General features: G+C 37.2%; 1 protein-coding gene across 1 annotated transcript in view; it reads left to right on the top strand.

Annotated features, from left to right (window-relative positions):
- The first annotated feature begins 101 nt into the window (after nucleotides 1-101).
- The window catches only part of LOC109106144 (R-spondin-2-like), a 55,384-nt gene continuing 32,559 nt past the window's right edge, over nucleotides 102-22,926 (top strand). Inside the window, exons 1-2 of the mRNA XM_019119503.2 lie at nucleotides 102-1,492; nucleotides 21,825-22,013. Of these exons, the coding sequence (XP_018975048.1) occupies nucleotides 1,390-1,492; nucleotides 21,825-22,013 (292 nt within the window). The 5' untranslated portion in view covers nucleotides 102-1,389. The remainder of the gene's footprint in view (nucleotides 1,493-21,824; nucleotides 22,014-22,926) is intronic.

The following is a 22,926-nucleotide window of genomic DNA, read 5'->3' as shown; positions in this document are numbered from 1 at the left end:
TTCTAAAGGAAATTGCCTCAGCAATCATTCTTTTTGCATTTTAAATGGTTTTAAAACCTAAAAAAAAGTGTCTTAAAAGAAAACTGTTATGTTGGACCTGAAAAGCTATATTAAGTTGTATTAATGCTAATATATAAAAATAAATTGCAGTCATTTAGATTTTTAAACTGAAACTTTTATTATTGTAGCCCCAGTTATCATAAGAGAACCCCTATCTTTGCCTTTCACGTGTATTAATGAGTTTTCTGAATTTTTCCCAGTTGATTAAAAAATTAAACCACTCTAAGTAGGTTTGCTGATCTTAGCAGATTTAAACTGGTATCCTGCCCAGGAAAGCTGGTGTCCAGCTGGTTTATTGAGTCACAAAGCTTGGCTTCTAGTCCCTACTAAAACCAGCAAAACCATGTTTAAATTTTAGTACATTTTTCCCAACAGTATGAAAACAGTAAAATGCAGATTTGTAAATACGATCAATCCATAATATTATTAATTTAAGCCAAGGTACTTGGACCCTGTGGCTCATATGTAGTATATAGAGACAGCGGGAGAAATTCCATTTGTCATCTTCTAAAACTTAAACAAGGAGGGGGGGGCAAACAACCCTCTCTCTGACCGAGGGGCTTCTAAAAGTGCTCCGAAAAGCCCCACAAGATCTTGGAGTCTCCACGTGACAGCAGCGCCTATATAGCATCAGCACCAGTAGAGTGATACTCCATCACCAGCCGAGCACTTCAGCATATGCCACAGTTACACACACATCCTCATGCATCTCAAGGGTTGATTCTAGAGCTTTTTCAGACTGTTGCATCCATGTGTTTTCTCACTCTGTCTAGGGGACGAAGGGACTAAACTTTTCCTGCGAGAGGGATGCTGGTTGTTCCAAGTCCACTTTGGCAGTCGGAAGGAACTTGATGTATAGTCAAAGTTTCTCGTTTTTTGGACTAGACCCGCGCAGGTATATTTCTTTCGCTCGTCGCATCTACTTTTGAGGGCATCCACGGCGTCCCGTGCGGTTTTGGAGATTCGTTAATTCAAGTTGTTTTGAATGAATTAGTTCGCTCGCAAACCACGTTGATCCATCAAGGTGTATTTGTTACTCAAAGAACCTCTAGTTAAAAGCTTTCTCTCTCTCCACAGAATAACGAGACACTTTTTAGAGTATAAAAAACGCGCTTCGCTCTCTAAAATGACTTTAACCGGTGGTGAAAGATGGTATTTTCTCTACCCCTCTAATGTGTGAGACAACTGAGTTCGGACTTATCAACTCCCCGCTCCTTTGTGGAAAAATATACATATTTAAACATCATATAGGCTACGGACCTTGCAGGCTCGCGGCGAGTACCTTTGACGCTTTCTACCGTGAGTCGGGACAATCATACAGCCGCCCAGATGCAGTTTCGTCTGTTCTCATTTGCGCTGATCGTGTTGAACTGTGTGGACTACAGCCACTGTCAGACGCAGCAGTCTCACCGCTGGAGAAGAAACAAAAGAGGTGAGGGAACCGTGCATGTGGCTTTTAAAGATGATTTAGTAATTGTCTAACTAGTCATTTTATCTGACGCTTCTACACAGAGAGACTTACGGTCCGCGTATGACGGGGACTGTCCCACCTGGTGTTACACTACCAAAAATTACCATGGTAACCGTAGTTAGCTTTCAGAATCTCTCTGTGATTTGACTTTATATTTTGATAGAAGCAGTGGAAGCTTCCGCTACTTTACAACAGTATGGATTGCTAGCTGTAACTCTAATACTCTGGCGAAAACGGTCTTTATCACAGTATTTTTGTAGGATGAGGTTCGCTGTCTTGCTCAAGGGTTCAGTGATGTTCCTCAGTGAAGTTTTAGATTTCCACATGTTGCTAAAGTGTAAAAAAAAATAAAATCGATCTTTAAATGTTATTAACATAATTAGGTGTTTTTAAGAAGAGACGCATTGTTGTTTTATTTTGATTTTATTTCTTGGCAAGCAAAAATGAATCCAAGAGTGCGCTTTTCCCCTACACCTGAAATTTTTTAGGAAGTTTAGCTACCTAAATTGAAAATATCAGGGTTTGCTGTAGCCTACCTTCAAGAAGATAATTTTGCATTAGAATTGTGTTTCAGCATAAGTTCCCGTCACAGAATGCGCGTTGTGGTACGATCATCCGTGAAGTTTTTTATATTAAAGGCATCTTTCTTTCTTTGGCATATTGTTTAACTACGTTAACGTTACGCCTTTAATTTGTTATAAATAATGGTGGCTTGTTGTATTATTCTACTGAGATGGGTTTGGTATGATTTGATTTAAAAATTTTATATTAAGAATGTAAACATGTGCACAGCCGTTTTATAAAAAAGTTTTTCACTTTCCAGTCACATAGTTTCACACAGTTGGCTAATTATTTCTACATTTCAGCAAATTCAAAAGTTTGACAAATTGCGCCAAATACAGAATTCCTGCTGGTCTGCAGATGTAACCATAGCAACAATACGCCTACATAACAATACGTTTACTTCTACTAAACATGTGTCTGCGTATCATTTTTATCATAGATTCACATTTATCACTTTTTTATTTTTTTAATCTTTAAAAGTTCTTAAGATACTAGACATTTGAATAAGTATGCTAAAAAGACCTTTCGCTAATCCCGGAAAAGTACTGGCATTCTTTTAAAAAGTCGACAATCGAAAACCCTGAAAGTCATTGAATAATTCGCACACTTTACTAAAGCCTTGATTTTATCATTTCAAATCTCATTATGATTCGGATAGGTTGGTGAGTTCACGTCTTGTTTTTGAAAACATCAGTGTATTGTATAAATAATCTTAAAGATCCTGAAAAAAAAAAAAATTCAAGTAGCTACTAACTGTTGATCAGATGATCCTCACAGTGCTGCGCTGTCTGGTGGCCATTTGATGAATAGAGCTTTCCTTTTCCCTTTTCAAATGCACTGACCCTCCTTTTGCCCTAAGCTGCTTTTAATTGATCTCTCAGACAGACATTGATTAAGCTTTGAACAACTGGTGCAAGTATAACAATCCACTCTTAAGAGCCGCATGGATTTAACCCATCAGTAAATATGAGGCTTGCCTTGCTTAGCCAATGCATGTGGACACAAGGGGGCTGAAAGTCAAACATTTCAAGCTTCTCCATCCCTCCCCAAAGCCTCAAACCCTTGAACATCAGTCATTCATTGCATGTGACAGAACAACCGCCTCCCAGTTGAACTTGAGCCCAAATAAAGACACTTGCTGACACCACGGCTGATATGCGCTCTTAAATCCACAGAGATGTAAATTGGGAGGCATTCATAGATTTAATCACATGCATGGCATGCCAGGGGAAACCTCTGCTCCCATCTGCAAATAATCAGCCAGACACTGTAGGGAACTGGCACACACGAGTTTTCAGCCCCACTGTTTTTCTACAAGATTTGCGATTTCAAATGCTACGTAATATAATTTTCTTAATAGGATCAAACTTGTTGGCAGAGGCAGAATAGTTAAGCATTTTCAGGGGGATTGGGGGAGTTTAATGGGGAAAATGGTGGCAAAAGTGCATCTGGAGGTGAGCGGGATCCTTTGTAGTGTATGTGTAAATGGTGACACATTTGTAAAACGTGCCTTGGAGGTGCAGTGAACTCGAACTTTAAGTTTGAACCCGCGGATAAAAGTGTGTGTGTGTGTGTGTGTGTTTGTACAGGGTTGTTGCAGAGTGACGTTTTGAAATGCCGCCAAGCTTTAGATTTGCTTCATTTCTATATTTATCATACTGAGGGCTGTATCGCTGTTCAATTGAGTCTAAAATCCTGAAATGGTTTTCTTGCCCTCAGTGTACTTGAAGCAGCTTTATGTTCAGTCTTTTCTGGCATGCTCATGTACAATCTACAATCCCACATCACCCCAGCGACATGGTCAATCCTCTTGAACTGTTTTACAAGACTTTGTCTTAACCGCCTCACAAGTGTATTATTCTCATCAGATACTCCATTAAAGCTGAGCAGGAACACATTGTTTTTATTCATTATTGATTACATTTCATCTGTTTGCATTCACACAGGCTTCTTCAGATGAATATAACAAAGCCAAAAGCAAGAAACGTATTAAATTTGCACCTCTACCCCCCATTCGGTGCTTTATGGATGCTAGTGAGTTTGCAATGATATCATTGCTTGGCCCAGGGGTAATACTTTTCATTTTTATTCTCTGGCTAATGATGCCACCTGCTGACTACATAAAAACTGTGGGCTCACGTATACCAGCGCGGACCAGAGAATGAATTCACACACATGACTTGCTGATTTGACAAGCCGGAAGGGGTGTTAATGCTTTAGCCTCAGAGCTACCGCTCTGAAACATCAAAAAAACTTTTTTTTTAGTATGTATAGGAACATATAATTTGGTCCTTTCTCAGTGCACAAGCCATTTACTTGCACTTTAAGTGAAACTCTGCATTACGGGAGGTTAAGAAGCGGCTAGCTCTGATGAACCGTCCGATTAAGCTCATGGTAATGGAACTAATAGAAGTCTGTTTCCAGAGAAACATAGTCACGGTAATCCATGGGGAAGTGGAGAAGAGCTTCACCCTCAAGAGATTAGGGGGAAAGCACCTGCATTTTAACACTATCGAACAGTTATATCTTAATCCGCTGGCAGCACACAGCGATCTGTCCCATTATACCTCATAAGTTGTTTTGCATATAAATATTTAATAAAGAAGTATGAAATGCAAGATAATCAGTTTGTATGGTTCACAACTGAGTAAATCCAAACATGTGTTTCTTTTCTTTCTGAAAAATATTTTAAACAATATCTCTCTTTTTTTCATTTATTTTTCATGCAATGAAAGTCAATGTTGTTTGCATAGAGATTTTGGAATGCATACAGATTTGGAACAATGTAAGGGTGAGTAAATGATGAGTATGAAAGATTGTTACCACCCTGGCATAAAATAGCAGTAGACTTTATAGTTTGCTGTTCTGATTTTGAGTTTGTATATTACAGTTTTTACTTTTTTCTCACATTTCTGACTTTGTTTCTTATTGAAACTCAGAATTTAAATATATAAATACAGAATTGGGAGGGAAAAGTAAAAATTGTGATATAGAAATTCTAATATAGAATTGTGAGATGTAAATTCAGAATTCAGAGAAAAAAAACCCTGTGAACTGCGAGGGGAAAAGTCCGAAATCTGAGATTCTGAGTTAGCATCTCACAGTTCTGACCTTTTCTTTAGAATTGTGAGATATAAACTTAATATGTGGGATAAAATGTTGCAATTACTTTTTTGTTTTTCATGCTATTGAAATGGGCTTTAATAGATGACAGAATTGTCATTTTTGGGTAAACTACTGTATGTCTTTGCTGCATGCCAAAAAAACTGGCCTGAGTTTGAAACTGCAAGAGCAGAGTGTAGGACGTAAAAGACCTCTTTGTTTTACAGTGATCATGTCATTAAAATTTGTTCGGGAAGACATAAAAAAGAGTAATGACAAAAAGAACTGTTAAGAGCTATGCTTTGTACAAGTTTACCCAAGGTCCCAGGTTTATGGGTGTAAGTGTTAATGTTGGCTCTTGCTATGTTCATGCCACTTAATGTTCTGATGAAGTGCGTGACAGGATGGGTGACTCCAGAGTCTCTTTATTAAAGAAAATAACAGCATTCTGCCACTCTTCCTTTGGAAAATGTGACATGTCATTTCATTCAATTCCATAATTTAAGTGATGTTCTATGGAATTGACATTGATTTAGTTTTGTAAAATACATCCAGCTCTCTCACCCAGCCATTCATTCTCCTAGCCAGGAGTGACTTTTTTATTCCAGCAGGTTAGACGGAGTTGGTTGTGCTCACTGTGTCCCTCTCCTGTCGCACCGCAGCCTGCCGTCGATCTGTGGCATGATTGCTTTGGTGAATCTGTGTGTGCGTGAGAGAGAACATCATTAGAAGAAGAGTTTATACTGAGGGAGGGATGGATGGCATATTTGAGGAGATCAGTTAGAGATGGTTGGAGCACCATCACCTGAGACGGATTAAATCTTTTGGTGTTCTGAGGGAACAAAAATATGATGAGATATCCTTCTCTCTTTTTGTTACTCACTTTCCCCTTTCTGGTATCCTATATACTCTTAAAAGTAAAAGTTTTTTATTGCCATTGAGGGTTGCATGAAGAGCTTTTAACATCCATTGAAACTTTTCATTGCAAGGTTGTTTTTAGTGGAAATAGTCTAATACAATTACAATGAATTAAAAAAAAAATGGTTCTTTTAAGAACTATTCACTGAAAGGTTCCTTGGGGAACCAAAATGGTTCTTTTATGGCATCACTGTGAAAACCCATTTTGGAATCTTTTAAGAATATATATGCACAATATGGTGCTTGTTTATGTAGATACAAGTGGGACCACTCTTTTTTTTCCATTGGAATTTGTAAGCCTGATTGCATAGAAAAGTAATAAAATCCTCATTACTTAAAATCCACATCCTCATTACTATTAACTCAATTAACTAATATAATTTATTTAAACAGGTCTGAAGTTTTGCACAAGACCGGGTGTCTTGTGTCCAAATGCTTTCCTCGTCACCAGGGTGCTGCCTCTTGTTCTAAGCAGAGAACTGATAAGCATTGAATGCGTCCAGCTGAGAAAGGTTTTGTAACACTTTCCACACCTTCATTCGTCATGTCGCAACAGAGAAATACCCATTGTGCGTTCATAGATTTTTTGTTGTTGTTGTTGTAACGTACACATGGGGATCCTCACCACTGGCCTCAATCATTGTCATAAGAAGATCCCATATGTTGGCAAAGCTAAATGCCAAACAGATGGTTTCCTCTCAGGCTACAATTTACCACACTGTAAGTTCATTTTCGGAAATGTGAAATAAAATAGACTTATTATATAAATCTTATTATAATACGCTCCATATTTCCCAATAGTGGTTGAAAAACTTGGTGCCACAGACAAAAGGTCCAGTGTGTCTTTTAAATTCCAGGGAGATATTTTTTATATGTTCACCTCTGTTATTTCCTCAACAGCCAGCCCCCTGAAGTAATTTTACTTTAATGCATTTCTTATAAGGCTACTAAATATGGTAAGCCTGTCGAGTTTGATTCTCTTGTGGTTACTGAGCAGTAAAACTGTTGAATACTGGACTTGTTTCCAAGATGTGAACATAACACAAGTTGTTTTAACATTAAACAAATGGTTTAGAATAGTAACTTGAGTCATACAATGACACAACTAAATGGTATTGAAAGGTGTCTGTTGAATAACAGTATGAATTCATAGGGGCTGTTCACACTGAATGCATTTTTTTTTTCATCTGAGCTATTTTTAATAGTTTATTTGTGTACCTTTTAATTTATATTTGGCCTCTCCATTGTCTCAATTTGTCACCATTTCAGGATGGCATGTCCAGTTAAAAGTAGCCCCCTGCATTCTGTTCTGTTTCATCCTGTCTTTTTGGTTTTGAATGCAAGAACGCGCAATGTACATTCGCACATCTGTACCATGCGTGTTATTCAAAAGCATTGCTTTTTACATCAAGTACTGGTTTTACTTGGTATCATCTGGACACTTGATGAAGTGAGACAAACATTGTGCATGTCACGGACATAGTTTTGCCTGTTCTGTGACAGATATTCACTCTGTTCCAAAACCTAGTGAGCTTCCCCCATAGCCAACATTTTAAGACATGAAAAGTGCATTTCCAACATATCTTTTCTGAAAAATTTGCATCTTGATTATGCTTCCTTCTGAGATGCCTAATTTTTTGCTTATTTTACAAGACAGCATTGCAACAAGAAAAAAGAATAATTTGCACATTAATCTATTGTGTTGCATTAAAATTGAGTCAGATGTAGAGGTTTTTAACAAATTCCTGCCTTCTGTAGAGTCTTCCAAATCACTGATCATTTGGAGGTTATGTTTTAGTTAGAATGCTGTTCTAGAATGTAGTTGCCTATGTAGATAAGTAGGCAGTGAGGAAGTTCACTACATTTTGAAACAGAGCTTGAACATAAAGAAACCTTGCTGGTCTTTTGCACTATGCACTTCCCTATGAATCACCCACCCCTCCCATCCTGATCCAGCCATATGAGAAAGGACGGGAGAGCACAGACAGGGTAATGGAGTGTCAGTTGAGTGTGCTGGACATTTTGAAGAATTTAATTGGTGGTTCAAAGTGCTTTGGAAGGGTTGGAGAAATCGAACTGCCTTGAGTAGGCTCTTTGTGTTCCCAGGCCTTGCCAGGTTCTATTCTGTACCGCATTTATGTTTGTCCTTCGCCAGAACATCGGTCCGTGTGCAAGCCTCCTATCGTACCTAGTCCGAATCGATCGCCGAGGCCTTGTTGTAACATGAGCTATAGAGGCTTCCTCAGACAGAAACACACATACATATGCAGGCGTGTGAGGTCTGTCTCCAGCTCTGATGGATATTTACATCCACGCCTACACAAATCGCTGGAACAACAAGAGGGAGCAATGGGCTGCCGTTTCCCCCTCCCCGTCCCACTAACACCCGACAGATGGACAGGCCTCCTCTGTTCCCCTGCGCTTGATAGGACCTCTAATTACGCATCCACACCACATCAAACCAGCCATCCACACGCCTTGCTTTCAGTATGGTGCGGAAGTGAGCCGGTCAGGGGCAATAAAGCTACACCGCTCACTTGTAATTTGTCCGTGGATTGAGCTTGGGTCTCATCCCCTTTGCCCTGTCATTGTGCCCGTCTTCATTGTGGGTCTGGGTCGAGGACGTCTGGACTTTCTAAGAACATGGAAGGGAGGTAGACACCCTGCCTGCTGCCTGCCTGCCTGCCTGTGGAACCCAGAAGCCCTGGTGTGGTTTTAATCAAGGCCAGGCATGGTAGTCATTATAATGCCCTGGCGCTAAGCTCCTTGTCTTTCTTTGTCTCTCTCCCGCCCTCCCTCTCTTTCCTGTGAGGATTCAGCATGCATCTCAGATGTGAAGAGGTCCTCAAGGGTCACTACCCGTTGATGAGAAAGTGAGTGTCAGCGGTTTGTGAGCAGTAGCCAACATGTATCTCTAATCAGCGTATTTGTTTGCGTATTGAGTCGTGAGTCATATGCGACCTCGATTAATGCAACAGAACTAAACAAAAAGGTCTTCAAAACATTCTGTTCTCTATTATATAATAAGCTGTGTGCTTTTTGCAATGGGAAATAGGAAATGAATGGGCAATTCTGTGTCAATCTTATGAATTTGTTATGGCTAGAAGTATAAAATGCTCAATTAACTTCATTACTATCATGCCGTCACTAACATGGTTTATAAGTTCTCTCTCACAGAGTGAGGTATTTGTTCCCTCAAGAGAAAAAAAGAACCTTTTGCTAATATATATATATATATATATATATATATATATATATATATATATATATATATATATATATATATATATATATATATATATATATATATATATATATATATATATATATATAAGGTACACAGTGATGTATGTCAGGAAAATATTTACTAAGCTTACACTATTGATTTTATATTTTTGGCTTATTTAAGTTTTTTTTTTTTTTTTTTTTTTTTTTTTTTCACAGTTCCACAAAAATATTAAGCAGCACAACTGTTCTTGAGCAGCAAATCAACATATTAGAATGATTTCTGAAGGATAATGTGACACTAATGGCTGCAAAAAATTTAGCTTTGCCATCACAGTAATAAATTACATTTTAAAATATATTCAATTAGAAATGTTAATTTTAAACTGTAAAAAAGTATTTCACAATATTTCTGTGCACCCTCAGTACGCATGAAACTCTTTATTCAAAAACATTAAAAATCCTTACCAACCCCAAATGGAGGGGTCTTATATCATTCTCTTTTTATTTAATTTTATATATTGATGTTAAATACTTGCAGTTAAATGTGTAACGAGTTCAGTGTTGATTTGAGTTAAAATCATTGTATTATGATATACAGTTACATGGTCATAATAAAAAATGATTGCCAAATGATGAATCAGAATCAAGTTTTCCAACGAGCTGTGTGATAGCAGGAAGTTTCGGTCTAGTACTGCAGCAGTTATTGTAGTTTGTTTTTTGTGTTGACTTTGGTGATGCTGGTTCGTGTGCATGCATGTTATGTAGTCTGGCATTGTGCCACCTAAATAGGAAACAACTGAGGGAGAAAAGCCCTGTTTTGTGCTTTGTAATCTGTTGCACATAATTTGGGGAAATTCACAAACTTGAGTTATGATTTTAATGTGCATGTGGCCTTGAAACGCATTCCTCAGACTCTTCAGTTTCAGAATACAGAGGACTTCAATTGTGGTGAGTTTATGCATTGTGCGACTTCAGTATATCTTTATTTTTGTCTCTTTATTTTCCATTTGTCTTTAACTACCGACTGAGTAGTTGATATTTAGAGGGGGTCAGGCCCGAGGCGGGGGAGAATGGTAAAGAAAAGGTTAGGGAGGAAGGGAAAGAGAAAATATCCTTGTACATTTCACAAATTCCTCCTTTTTTCATCCTCTCAGTTATCCACTTGTATTACATCTTGGCTGACTTCAGCTGTGTATTATTTTATCTGAACCAGAGCCAGACCTCAGAAGCACACCGTCTTCTCTTGTGTAAACAGCTGTCACGGAGAGGACGGTACATTGGAGGTATCCACAGGCAGGGGTCATATGTAGTTTTCATGTTCATGTGCTAATAATGGATGTAGTGGCGACACTCCAGTAATAGTCACTACTAGTTTATCATTGTAATTACATTGTTAATCATTGTTAATTTTTTTTTACAGTGTTTTAGTCAGCAAATTCATTCAAGTCAATTTTAATCTTAGTATATAGGTGCATTTTGTTAACAATTTCTTCATGTAAACAATTTCTTTAACATTATTTAACAAGTTTATCAGCATAAACAATTACTTTCTTTTAGAGACTGTTTTTTTTTTTGCTAGAAGTCTCTTATCTGCTTATAAGTGCTGAAGTTACTTGAGCAAAAATGCTGTAAAAACAGTAATATTTTGAAATATCATTACAATTTAAAACAACTGTTTTCTATTTTAATATGTTTCAAAATGTAATGTATTCCTGTGAGGCCAAAGCTGAATTTTCAGCAGCAATTACTCCAGTCTTCAGCGTCACATGATTATTCAGAAATCATTTTTAATATGCTTATTATTAAAACCATTATGCTGCTTAATATGGAAACTGTGATCCATTTTTTTCTTGGGATTTTTTTTTCTTTGATGAATAGAGAGTTCAAAGGAACAGAATGTATTTGAAATAGGAAATTTTGTAACATTATAAAAGTCTTTTGTAAGTGACAGGGACATTTTTGATCATATTTTGATATTCTTTCTGAATAAAAGTGCAGATTTCTTGCAAAAAAAAAAAAAACAACTTAGTGTAAGTTGTAATATTATGTTAATGTTGTGTATATAGTTAATTTATCTTTACAGTGGATGCAACATTACATTATAATTTTGTCAATAAACATTTTTAGCATAAAACTTCTTTGTCGAGATCAACACTGCTTTCATGTCTCAAAGGCAAAAGAAGAAAGTTGCATGATGTGGCCAACGTGTTTATGGGAGTACGGGGCCGTACAGGGGCCATATCTGAGACTTATCTGGCTGCCAGACAGGTCTGTTTTGATAAGAGCAACAAGAGGTTGAAGTTGAGTGATTATCATAGAACTCTTTAGTGTAAGCTCTGCCCTGGGGAACAGATGAGACGAGCGGCCATTACATAAAACCCTGCCCTGGTGTTCATTAGTATCTGGAAGTGTTCTGGCATGTCCTCGCTTGCCAGGTTTTCACAGGGATTTGACAAATTTGTAACAATACACGGAGATTTTATATATTGTGCCACCCATGTGTACAGCAAACCGCAACTGTAGAACCTCTTTTTGTAATTTTCAGGCTTATACTGATCGTATGCATGCCGTTTTTGAAGTCGATGGCATGGGTGTTGCGTGGTATCCTGTTGAATTTTTGCTTAATTAGCTCAATAGAAGTTTTTGGAGGGTCTGCTGCAGCTATTTATGGAGTAGAAGACTCAGTCTTGGGCATTAGGCTTTGAAGTCCCCTCTCAGTGGTTGGGACCATATGAGGTTCCTCGGCATGTTTCTGCCTGCCACCCCCGTGGTGCTCTCCACTTTTGACCCTATGGATCACTTCTGATCTGGCCTGGTAGGGAAGGGTTTACCCAGGGAGGTGGAGAAGAGGTCTCGTTAAAGGGTTAATGAGGTAATACCTTTCATGTTCCTAGCATAGCACAGATTCAGGCGTGAAGGCAAACAATACAGTTTTAGAGGGAGGTCTGCTGGGTAGTGTGTCTGTATATGTATGTGTGGTTTTGTTTTATTTGCATTGATTCAGTCGTTTAGGTGTTAGTTTTAGTTTTATCATGTAATTCATCTGTTAAGTTAAGAATGTGAATGATTCCTCAAACTGTGTAGGTTGAGAAGAGGTGTGCTATTAATTTTCCAAGCGATTCGACAATATTTTTGCTGACAGATGACAAAATGAAAGGAAAAAAAACACCAGAACTGACTCATATCTACCAGAATATAATTTAGATTGGTGGGTAGCAACTGCACAGCAACACACCAAAACCCACCAATACCACCCATGCACATTAGTTCTCAACCTTTTGACTCCAAGGCCAACGATATTTGAAGGAATTTTAGAGTTTGGCATTTTTAGAAGAACGTATATTCTATGGTGCAGTAAGAAGGGTCTTGTTAGGTCCACTAATGCTCAATGGTGTGAAAAAATCCCAGGCACGCTGTTTCTCTGATCTTTGGCCGTGACGTTGCTCTTTCTCCATGCAGGGAACTCACTGCTAGTTCCTTAGCATGTGTGTAGAACAGCATGTGTGACTGAATTGGGGGATTCAGAACCCATTGTGCCACAGGTGTGAAAATTAGGTGTGAGGTTTATGTGTGATAAATTACCAACAGGTGTGCTAATTTTAGCCGTTCCACTTCCCACCCTCTCCTCCACCACCACCCTCCTGTCTTTGCTCCTGTACCACTTTCTTTACACTGCTATCATTTTAAGGTCTTTAAAAGCATAAATTAAAGAGTTCAATATAGATTAATTCATTTTAATAAATGTAAGTATAATTATTAACTAATTAATGATGCCAGTGGAAGAAAAAAATTATAAAATTTAGTTCATATTCAAGATGCATTCTCTTCTCTTTTTTTGGTGTATATCTTTCTTTTATCTTTCTTTTCTCAGACCCACACCCCACCTCTTTTCTACAGACCTGAGAACATAACAGAACATCTCACTCTGAGAAGAATTCATGGAGTGGAAAAAGTTGCTGACTTCCAAATTCCATTCCAAAAAAATAGTGAGCTGTGCAGTAACATAAACCATATCTTCTCACACATAGCCCGTCATGACAGATTGCCTTTTGCACCTTACAGCACCTGCACATCTTTGGTCCACACATAAAGCAGTCTTTTTTATCTTTACGAGAAAGTGCTATTTCACTTCTCATTCAAAACACCCATTGTTCCTTTGAGAGCTGAAGGCAGTTTCAAAAAGTGTCTGGGTAGGCTTGCAGCATATGAACAACTATTCATTGTATTTTTACATTGCATTCATTTTTAATGGGAATTTACAATATGGCAAATCTTTCATATTTAATTGCAGCCTACTTGAATTTAATGTGAATCACTTTTCACAACCAATTAATGTTATATATTTCAGAGTTAAACAGGATATCCAACAAGAAAATATGCTTTTATTTTATTTATTATTAACTATATTACTTTTTGATTAAGATTACACCACAGATTTGTAGAATATATATATATATATATATATATATATATATATATATATATATATATATATATATATATATATATATATATATATATATATATATATATATATATATAAATTCTTATGCGCAATGAACAAAGTGTGTCTTTGTAACCTACTTTTCAAAATGTTATCTATTATTAATTAATTAATTAATTATTTAATTCTTTTTTAAAATCTGTTTCTATAAACTCTTTTTCTCATGTATCATCCCTCGCAGGGATAGAACCAGCTACCTTTTGGTTATGAACACCAAACTTTAAAGACTTATAATCAAGTAAATAAATTTATAAATGTTTTATCAATGAGGAAACACTATAGCTCAGTTTTAGAGACAGAGTTTAAATTATTGGCTACATTAAATAACCATATTTATGAAAAAATAGTAAAAAAGTGAAAAAAAAGTGACGTGACACTTATCCCATCCAAAGTGCACACACACAGCAGTGAGCAGCCATTTATTTTGCTGCGGCGCTCGGGGAGCAGTTGGGGGTTCAGTGCCTTGCTCAAGGGCACCTCAGTCATGGTATTGAAGGTGAGAGAGAGCACTGTACATTCACTCCCCCCACCTACAATCCCTGCCAGTACGAGACATGAACCCATAACCTTTTGGGTTACTAGTCCGACTCTCTAACCATTAGGCCAAGACTTCACTACGTATTACTACTTGAATGAGTAAGACAAGTCAACAATAATCAGTCCATGTGTGTGTGTGCTCTACAATCTCTCTACGTACTAAAAAGCCATGCCAGGGTATTAGCATACACATCAGCAGGTTTGCCCTCAGGTCCCCTGAATCCCTTTTTGTCTTGCGCCAACTGCAAGCAAACATTAACACCAGTACCAGCTGCCCGAGCTTACAAGGTATGTTTGGATATCAAGTCCACCGATTCAATCGCATTTATCCATTCAGCAAACCTATCGGTGCTTGCCATTTCTCCCGGGCCTGTATCACAGGAACACTCTCACTAAGCTAATAAGCCAGTGCAGTGAAACAAATGTGTTTGCTCAGACACATGGTGCAGAATCATTATAAGTAATGGGATTGCCCTAAATTGTAAACATATGCATACAGTACAATCTGTTAAAGTAAACTTGAGTTTGGGGGGGGGGCATGGATGCCTAAATCCTGACTATTTCCAGCTGCAAAGTAGTCGGAGGTGAAGTCCAGCATATTTTCTGCTAAATTGGAGGAGAAATGTGCCTGTAGAGCAAAACATACTCTTGCCATATACCACCATTCTGGCTCTGGTGTATTCATCTTCCAGAAAAGTGTGATTTCCATACCCATGACCATGACAAATAAAGTCACATGCAACAAATGCGGGCGGATTGATGCAGTTTTCCATGTACTGTCTTCAACCATGTGGAACAATGTGGGGACTGGCACACTTTTAGTGGATGATCTGAAAGTTTTATTGCATACTCCCAGTTTCTTTTCCATTATAAGAGACGAGCGTTTCTGATTCTAAATGCATGGTTCACCCAAAAATACTTACCCTTATGTTGTTCCAAAGCCATATGGTTTTCTTCCTTCCACAAGTGGAGATTACAATTGAATAGTGAATTGTGACTGAGGCTGTCATTCAGCCTAACATCTCCTTTTGTGTTCCACTGAAGAAGGTTCATACAGGTTTTGAATGACACAATGAGTAAATAATGACTGAATTTCAAAACGAGCCAGGCGATGAAAACTGACTTCATTCCCAGTAATGTGAAGCTTATTGCTCAATAACAACTTTGAACTTTGAATGGTCTTAGTATATTGGATCATATCTTATTAATTTGTTCTCTGATAGATCAGTGTGGTGGATTTTGATTGGTGGTTTAAAGCAGTGTTGTTATTGTTAACTATTTTTTTAAAGTAATTTTTGATCATTGAAATCAAGCTGAAATAAATTAAAATATTGATTTTTTTATAGACCTAAAACAAGATTGAAGTTGAGTTGAAGTACTAAAATGACAACAGTTAATAAAAATAAAAGCTATCTATCTATCTATCTATCTATCTATCTATCTATCTATCTATCTATCTATCTATCTATCTATCTATCTATCTATCTATCTATCTATCTATCTATCCATCTATCTATCTATCTATCTATATATATATATATGACAAAAGCATACAAAATTATTTATAGTAAAATTAAAATAAAAACTGAAAATATAAAAATAAAGCTAATTAAAAATTAATAGTCTAAATATTACAATAATATATAAATAATACTAAAATAACACTGATTTAAAAGTAAAGTGTGTAACTTTTTTGTAACATTAAAAAATAATAATAAAAAAAGAAAGTGCTATCCCATGCGTTGAAACTATAAGCAAGAGATTCATTCCTCTTGTTTATTCGAGTCGTCTGACATGTCAACTTATGGCTCAACAAATCATTAATTTTGCAATTTTAGTTGGTGCCTTTAACTATAAAACACCATTGTAACAATGTCATGTAAATCATCTGTAAAACGATGTGTAATATTAAGAAGAATCAAACTGTAAATGATCCCACTTTCACTTAACTTAGTAGTGTGATGCCATGTGCGAAGAGGTAAAGAGAATAATCTCCTGTTTGTCAAACTATTCTCACCTAGTTGGACGAACATCAAATTAGCCTCAATGTTGCAGATACAATGATTCGTCATAGTTTCCTCTTCCCCTTCCCAAGTTTTTTTGTATTTTAACTTTTTACAGCTTTTGAATCTTGACATATCATATAACGCATGATATCATCAAGATTGCAGGGACAGGGATGATGTCATAGGCATTTGTTAGTGTGAGAAAGAGAGATCACTGGAAGTTGTTGGCAGTGTTTGTTTGAGGTGGGGGTTTGCCACTTCTTCCCAGCTCTGCTGGCCCAAGGCGATGAACGTCACGGTTGTTTGAGAGTCTTTAAACATACCTTAGACAGTTTTTTTTTTTTTCTGTTGGATCTCACTCACATTGTAATTACTGTTGATCAGGATTCAAAACAAAGCCAGCCAAAGCTGAATGAAGGCAAAAGACTCCAACAATGCCGTCATATGTTGTGTTATGAGCTTGTGATTCGCATGAATGAAGGACCAAGGATTTTGCGTTTACCTGAATGAACCACAGTCTCCCCACAGAAACTGGGCACAGTGAAACTAGCACAGATTATTGTTGGCCAGATATTTCACTCCTTTTAAGTTCCATTTCATTGCACTATTGTCCGCAGATTAATATTTGTCAGCAGATGGATGCCTTACCTGCCATTTGATTTTCCTGAGAGGTGATGTCAATAGTGATGTGCCAATTATAGATGAGAGAGAAAAGTAAGTGCCCAGAAAAAATGTGGTGAACGAAGAAAATACAGCTAAGAACATAATAACATCTTCACAAGAGGAACGACACTTCTTTTTGCTCCCCCAACAAATTAAGACATTCACCTCTAATCCATTTGTACTGCTGCTTTTGAGTTCACTCATATAACCTCATGCTTGGCTGACAGTATGACCGAACTGTTTATTGGCTCTTTTACACAAAACAATGTCACACTCTAGACAATTTGCAGAAATTGTGTTGTCTTCTGATCAGACTGCAGTAAACTGGAGTTGTTGTGGTGTCTTTAGCACAGATGTTCAAAGAGGACAAGACCTTTGTAAAAACAGTTGTTTAGGTTGTAGATGGATCGTTTAATGCATGATGAAAGAAGGCACTTGCATATTTTGGTTTCGTGAAACATTTGTCCCGCGCTCTCAGTGTAAACTCTTTTGCTTTGTTATGGGAAAGGGCAGTTCAAAGAGTGCACAGGTTGTTAGGTCAAAAATGCATTTGCAACCTATTTTATTACTGAATATGGGTATAAAGCAACATAATTACATTGATTATGAAATGTAATAATCCATTATAATATATGTGTTACAAAGGCCATCACATATTACTGTACCTACATGCACTTGCAACAGAGGTTGACAAATGCTCCATTTAAATAAGGAAAGTTCTTGCTGCAGAATTTAAATTTCAGCATTATTATTAATAAAAATTGCATCAGTTTTAGCAAAGTATGTTAACTGTTGTCTTTTTCTTCCCAAGTTGTGATTTTGATTCTTATTTTTTACGTATATTGAAAATGTGCTTTAATTTGCCTTGACCTATAATGATTATTTGTTCATTTACACATTTTAATGATCAACTGTGTATATTAAGTTCAGTAAATTGTCTGCCATTGATGTGCACATCTAATACGCATATCAACACTCTACTTGAATAGTTCACCTAAACATTTTTGATTTACCCCATTTGTTTGAAACTTGTATGACTTTTGTTCCTCAGTGGAACACAAATGGAGATATTTTGAAAAATGTCTCTGCCTTTTTTGTGCGTACATTAAAAGTCAGTGAGGTCCAATGTTGTAAAAAAAAAGGGGATATTATCCTTTTCTTTAATTGGATTATTAATAATGATACACAAATTGAAATTTGGATGAGAAATCGACACTATGAGTGTAAGCCTGATGTATTATTTTGTTATCAATTAAGGGGTGGATTTGTGCAATGCTAAAACAAGAAATGTGTTCCTCTTTCTTCTTCTTCTTCTTCAAAAAAAAATCAACAAGAAATTCTTCTTCTCTAGTTCCATAATACATTTGTGTCAGCGCAAGTAACACTTTAGCAGGTTAACATGACAGACCTATGGTAAAGTTTATAGCTCATGCTGGTATAATTCTTGGAACAAAAAGCACTCTCAGCAGCCAAATTTGGCTTATCCACTGTAATTTACATAGAACTCAAAATTCTGCCAGACCGACACGCTTAGATAATTAGCGTTCTAGAGTGACTTAAAAACATAGCTGGAGATGTTGTTTACATGTATGAAAGCCACTTGGATCATTCAGTTGTTCTTGGATGACTTTTTTTAATTTAAACAACGAGGCCGTAAATGGCACATAATAATTTTAACATAACTTTAATTTCTATTTAGCTCAAGTTTAAGTATAAATAGAGTTGAATGCAGAATTTGAATAAGGTCCCACTGAGGCACTGTTTCTTGTTTGTTTCCCCTCTTGGGTCCCAGTGTCTCTTTAAAACCCGATTTGACAGTGATATTGGAAAGCCATCATATTTTCTGGCTTAGAGCTTGAATTTGATCCCCTCTATGAATTGATGAAAATACGATGCAGAATGGAAGACTCCAGTCATAGCTTCAGGTATAAATCAGCTGGCGGTAAAAAGATTTCTTCCGTAATGTGTGGGCGCTGTGGGCTCTAGGGTGTGTCTTTTGGACACTGTGGCTATAAGCGCAAGATATCAGAGTCTTTTTTGACATGCCTGTGGTCAGAGCTGGGAAAGCCGTCCTCAGACATGCTGCTGATCCAAAAATCTCAAATGAGGCAAAAAACGTCTTGTGTCTCTTATTCTTTCCATTGATAATTGCTAGACCAGTGAGAGCACAATCCCATCAATACAGGTCTGAATGTCATGCAGTATAGTTGATAACAACCAAACGCTAGGCATCAAGGGAAATGGCATGACCGTGCCAGGCGATCAATGTGCTGATTCGATCATTCAAGGTCGATTGTGTTGTTCAAGCTCATGTTGACAGCAGCAGTTAAAAAAATCATTTAAGTGCCACAAGGCTTTGCTGAAACAGCTCTGACAGTGGGATGAAAGAAATAACACCCCTATGATTAAGGAACAGGGGAAATGGTTTGTGATATTGCCATACCACCCTCGATTAGGGAAATTCAATAAGGGAAACACTCTGATAGTTCTCGGCTTTTTGAAGTTCCAACCTCACGCCAGTCCCAGTTTCCGCCCGATCTCTGCACTATGATCGCAATCAGGTCTGAAGTGTGTGGGCTGAGTTGGGGAGATTTTTACCAATTTACGGTGAATGTCAGGTTTCTATAAACATGTTCAAACTGTATACCATATGTCGTTAAGTGTGGTTTGGGAAAAAATGTGTCCAGATCATTTCCTCATTACAAAAACACCAAGGTCACATGGCATGAAACAAGCTACAACAATAAAGTTGTCTATTTTTTGTTACCATGAAAACAGCATGATTCTCTACATACTATATATATACATACATGTTTTTTTGTAATGTAAATTAGACTGTTTGTAAAGCAAAGTACTGCCTGTGTGGCATATAGCTAACATAAATGTTGTCTGGTGATTACAAACGTATTTTTATAATTTGACATCACTGATTTTTTAAAGAACTACCTCCACTACAACAGATTAAAAAAGTAATTGTATATTGTATAAAACAGAATCTGATCTCAAGCAGTCAGTTGTTTTTAAGGAACATTTTCAGGCATTTATCAAATTTGAAATGGTAGATTAGCATTAAAGCATGAGGTTGTGTCTCATTTCGACCCCAAGTATATCATTAATACAGTTTTGAGCACTAGGAAAGACCTCGTTCACCTGAACATTGACATAAACACGACAACATTTGCATTAAGTGAACAGGGAGCTGCCAGTGCTTACTGATTTTAAGGTGCATTCTGGGAATTTCCAGGGAGCAAACTTTTTAAAACAATGAGACATTGACTAGAAATTTCTCTGTTAAGAAGCAGACTGAGACAAAATTATAAAGATGAGAATGAAAGAATTGTGTTAAATAGCAAACCTTGACTCCTCTTGTGTGGTTTCTCTTGAAGATTTATCTTGTATAATTTTATGGAAAATGTTTATAAATGGCACTTATTACATGAAAAAATAAAATCTTTAAGAAGACATGCTGAAATTGGATTCCCAATTTATTCAGACTGAAGAAAAAATTATGGGAAAAAAAGGGAATGGGAAAAGGTCAGCGAAGTGCATGATATTTCATAAAGCATTGTGGTGGGTCGTCCAGTTCGGACTGTTACTCTATCTCGGTTTGTGATATTTAAAACTTGGCTTCAATCAATAGCAATGTCTCTGCTTTGCAGCTATTGTGTGCGCCCAAGGACATTTTCCTGTAAAGAGGACGCTAAGGAACTTACATTAAGAGACCTTTATTGTGAAACGGTATGGTCGTTACTGGCTCTTTTGTCTTCTACTAGCAACATGATCCTGCTCAGAGTCAATGCGGTTTTGGGCTTTCAGCGGCTGTCTGAACTCTACATACAGGAGTTGAGCATTGATTCAAATCACTGTGCTGCTCACATTGAAAATGGTTTCCTCTGCAAAAACGTCAGGCCTCGCTAGTGTCACAGTAATGACAGTTTCTTTAGTCAGTGAAAGTTTTATGCGTCAATGAAAATGTCTGTGACAGTTCTATAGCGGCACACATTTAACCGTTCAACAAAGCACTTTGCAGTTAGCTTGCTCTGTGGTGTAGTGGTTTACAACTTACCGTTGCTGGTTCGGTTGCAAGACACAAGTTATGAGCTATCACCATGTTCCCTTGAGCAAGGCACTTAACCTCAGTAAGTGTAAGTGTACAGTAAGTTGTTTCGGGTAAAAATGTGTGCTTTTGCTTTGCTACTTACAGTACATTCTGTGTATCCTTACTACTGTAGGTCAGGATTAGAGTTGCCAATAGTCATGTATTTAAGCAAACAAACTTGCATTTAATATTAAATTCATATGGGATGCAGTCTTCATGTATTTCAGCATCTTTCACCAAACTCTTAGGAAAGCCTCAGAGTTTTTTGCATTTGTATTGGTTTACTATTCAATACACATTTGCATACAGGTGTCAGTGTTTGACTATTTCATATTAGAATGGAAAACAGCTTGCATGCAAGGGCAAATACAGACAATATGTCAGTTTCTACTGTAAGTTATTAAAATGCATATATTTTACAACAAATGTGATGAAGTCAGTAAATTAAACTTGCATCTTAAATGCATTTTAGCACTTCATTTCTTTTACAGTATATACACATAAATAGCTGAATGCAGTATTTTATTTTTACGTTGTGATCAGTTATCACCAGTGTTTTACTGAAATAGCAAGTGACAAGTGGTAAAGAAACGAAGAGTGTTGGCAAGTCAAGATGTTACTTGGTATTATAAGCTGGTAAAAGTATCTGTTTTGTGTCTTGCTTCATTGCAGCTAGCTATGGAGCTTATCCCATCTGTAAAGGCTGCTCGGTGTGTTCCAAGGACAACGGGTGTATGAACTGCCAACCCAAGCTCTTCCTGTTCCTGAGGAGGGAGAGGATGAGGCAGTATGGCGAGTGTCTCCATGCCTGTCCGTCAGGCTACTATGGCGTGCGCGGGACAGAGATCAACATGTGCTCCAGTAAGATCCTACACTTTCCCTCTCACATACACACACACTGCCTGTTTTGTAGATGCTAATATACAGACATGCTGGTTTAGCATGGATTTGAGTGAGAGCTTAGCTCTGTAAAAATCTATTCATGTGGTCACATACTGCGAATACTTTAAGTGAAGGAATACTGCCATGTATTTGATGTGCAAAACGCTTGTCGCTTGTAAATTAGTTTTGAGTGAACTGACAAATCTGTTAATTTGGAAAGTTATGACTTTGCATATTGACCTTTTCCCCCAGCATTTTCCATATGCCATTAGTGGTTTAAAGGATTTCTGACATACTTAGATCATGTGAGTCCCTTAAAACAGCACTCTTCAAAAACTTACATTACATTGTGAAAGCAACAATTAAGGATGTGCAAAACTACACATTTCTAAAATCAACTAGTCATTCAGGCAACAGTTTCTGTTTCACCTGATCCTGATCAGACACACAAAGAGATCATGGTGCCATATAAGAATTAAATGTGCCGAACAACAGCATTCAGCAGTTCTAGTTGTATCATCTACGTTGTAACTTTGTGTTGATGTGTAGTCTATGTGAATGTGATTTCTCTAAATAAACACAGGAGGACGTTTATACGATTTCATCAACTGTCTAGTTTGCTGTTGGATGTCACCCATGCTTAGAAACAATAGCAAAACAGAAAACAAAATGATTATATTTGTCTGCAAAGGGCAATATAATAGTCCTATTGGAACTGTGTATCGCTTTCCTTCCATGCCCTGTATTTTATAACCTTATTTTAACATTTGCGCCAGGCCTGAGACACTCTGGACCTTTGAGGTTAAGTGAAAAGCCTGAGGTGTTGGCTTTGTGTTTCATGTGAAAACAAAACTTTAACTCTTTGGATTGTTAAGCCAAACTTCTGACAGAC

The sequence above is a fragment of the Cyprinus carpio genome, chromosome B16 (assembly GCF_018340385.1).
Source record: "Cyprinus carpio isolate SPL01 chromosome B16, ASM1834038v1, whole genome shotgun sequence".
NCBI lineage: Eukaryota > Metazoa > Chordata > Actinopteri > Cypriniformes > Cyprinidae > Cyprinus > Cyprinus carpio.
The sequence above is the reverse complement of the archived record's forward strand: the minus strand, read 5'-3'. Positions and strand labels throughout refer to the sequence as shown.